We start from the raw sequence: 2,961 nt of genomic DNA on the forward strand, positions 1-2,961 counted from the left end.
TGTATGCATGTCTTTATTTATATAGAGCCATTAATGTACTGTACATAGCGCTTCACAGCAGTAATTCATGTGACAATCATATAAATAACAAATAATACAAAAACACATAAAGGGAAGAAGTGCTTTAGACATAAAAGTAATATTTAGGAAAAGGAGTCCCTGCTCCGAAGAGCTTACAATGTAGTAATAATAATAATAATAATAATAATAATAATACGTGTTTGTTCTTGTCTAGAACTGCTAGTTTTACGTAGCATTTTGGAGACACAGCCCCTGCCCTGTGGAGCTCACACTTTATGTTTTTGATGCCTGAGGCACAGGGAGATAAAGTGACTTGCCCAAGGTCACAAGATGACACTGGAAATTGAACCAATCTCAGTGCCAGTCAGTGTCTTTACTCGCTGAGCCACTCCCTCCCAAATGTATACACATGTATTTATTCATTTAAACATATTATATTAAGAGATACACCATTGCTTATAGTTTGAGTTGTTGTTTCTTTTTTCTTTGTTTAACACAGATATAATTGCAGAAACACATTTATATTCATGTTTTATAAAGTATATGGTATTTTTTTTTATTTTATCCTTATTAATAATGTATTCTATAGTTTATCAATGAGTAATTATATACATTTTGTGTATCCATGTAACCTCTACAAGGGCTCACAACACACACATCAAACAGCAAAGTGGTTAGGGATACATGCATGTAACCTATTTTTAGTTTTCGCTTTGAAATGATGTTGTGGCATTATTTGACTATGTTTAATTAGTCTGAGGGTGTTACCTTGCCAAATACTTCGACTCCCTTTTCCCTTTCCAACACATGTTCTTATTCGGTATTGTACCTTTATAGCCAACACACTGTCTGGTGTCTGTTTGCTTATAGCTGGATTTGGAAGCAGCACTGCCACCCTGTGGAGTAATTGTCAACTTCAGACATTTCTACTGGGAGGATATGTGTTTGCTGTACTTCTTACCCCGGTCTGCATTTCTTCCACGTGTCACCTCATGATGGGGTCCATGAGAAGTCAAATCAAATTCATAAAACAGTTTTTCTTAAGAGGGTGACATATACAAATACTGATGAATGTAGTTGATCATAGAAATCTAAAACATTAAACATGAATTACATTTACAAATATATAGATGTAGACACTATCTAATTACATAAATGAAATAGATAACACACAAATTGGTTCACGTGAGTTGTGCCATACTAGCAAAGCAAATCTGATCACTGTTTATGCAGATAAACTCCCAACCAATCCCATTGCCGCGCGCCTTTATTTTTTTAAACATTAACGGCTTTCACTGAGCCAATCAACTTAAAGACCTTTTTCAGCCAATCAAAATCAGGTAAATTCAAATAATGCAATTCACATTCCTCCCCTCAGGTTTTGTGTGTGGTTTTCAATCAGGTCCGCCCATACTGCATATAAGCAGCAGCTGCACAACTGTTACTTCATTAGCTTGTTGTAGTTCTTCAAGTTTTCAGAATGACTGGTCGCGGCAAAGGAGGAAAAGGGCTCGGGAAAGGCGGTGCCAAGAGGCACAGGAAGGTTCTTCGTGACAATATCCAAGGCATTACCAAACCAGCGATCCGCCGCCTGGCTCGCAGAGGAGGAGTGAAGCGCATCTCCGGCCTTATCTATGAAGAGACCCGTGGGGTGCTCAAGGTTTTCCTGGAGAATGTGATCCGGGACGCGGTCACCTACACCGAGCACGCCAAGAGGAAGACAGTCACCGCTATGGACGTGGTGTATGCGCTCAAGCGCCAGGGCCGCACTCTGTACGGATTCGGAGGCTAAACGGTGACACTTCTTACCAACGGAGGCGGAATTCACATACAATTAACCTAAAGGCCCTTTTAAGGGCCACCCACATTCTCCTGTATAGAGCTCTGGTTACACCTCCATCCTATTCTAACCCGTTTTCATGTTACTTTCTCTGACGTGACGGATTTAATATTGGTAACAGGTTAAAGAAAGATACAATTCACAACAGAACTACCCAAGGTATGTGACCGCATTTCGTTAGAGCGCTTTATTTACTATTTTCTACGACCTTTTCATGTACACGTGAGATATATACACTGCTATACTTCCTGTATACTATGAACTGCTCATACATAAATCAAACTATCTACAAATATTAGTTTAACGGTTTGATATAGCTTTCTCTGCACTTGACTGATTTAAATGAGTGCTTGTTTGTTCCATATACACATGGTGTACATTACACATTTGTACAGTCTGCAAAGGAACATGTATCTGATCAACGCATTACTTGTATTTATTTACACTGCTAAGAAAAGAGTACCTTTGTTTTATATATTTACCTAAATCAATGACAATGTTTAAGCATTAATTAGTGTATATTATATTGCTGTCATGTTATTTATGCTCTTAAAACAGAGTCCCCAAAACAAATGCTTCATATAATAGTCACTCATTCTATGATCCATTCAATAGTCCCATATATTGGGCTTCATATATCAGCATTTGTTAAGGAAACAATGGACGATTTTTTATTTTTTTTTAGCATTTTTTGTGACTTTCTGATTCTTTTGTCACAACTGTAAATCACATAAATATTGATCGTGTTTTTTTTTTTTGTTTTTGAATCTACGAACATAAATGCAACCACACATTTCATGTGTAAAAAACATCGGGTTGATGGTCTCGGAAGCAACAGATATATATGAAGAGACGGTAAAAAGACACCAACGCTTTGATATCTGCCATTCAAACAAAGACCACACGGTGGCAGTATTGCTTTAGAATTGACCTCTATTCTGGAACCTGGATTTTTCACATGATCTGAATCAGACAAAGGTTTCAACTCCCAGATGTGTTAAAAACGTTTTGTGGATTCCCTTAAATATAATTGGTGAATTAAATCCAAATCAATAGGACTCTAGCATCACTTCTCAAATCACACATATATGTTTACTTAG

The 2,961-nt window shown here is 37.3% G+C and overlaps 1 protein-coding gene across 1 annotated transcript; it reads left to right on the plus strand.

Annotated features, from left to right (window-relative positions):
* Positions 1-1,501: 1,501 nt before the first annotated feature.
* LOC142469237 (histone H4) lies at positions 1,502-1,813 on the plus strand. The gene has a single exon (XM_075576192.1). The coding sequence runs from the start codon at positions 1,502-1,504 to the stop codon at positions 1,811-1,813; it is 312 nt and encodes a 103-aa protein (XP_075432307.1).
* Positions 1,814-2,961: the final 1,148 nt, after the last annotated feature.

This window comes from Ascaphus truei, chromosome 18 (genome assembly GCF_040206685.1).
Source record: "Ascaphus truei isolate aAscTru1 chromosome 18, aAscTru1.hap1, whole genome shotgun sequence".
Lineage (NCBI taxonomy): Eukaryota > Metazoa > Chordata > Amphibia > Anura > Ascaphidae > Ascaphus > Ascaphus truei.

What these genes read in the sequence shown, in the direction of transcription:
- LOC142469237 (XM_075576192.1), top strand. Translation starts at nt 1,502, where the DNA reads ATGACTGGTCGCGGCAAAGGAGGAAAAGGGCTCGGGAAAGGCGGTGCC.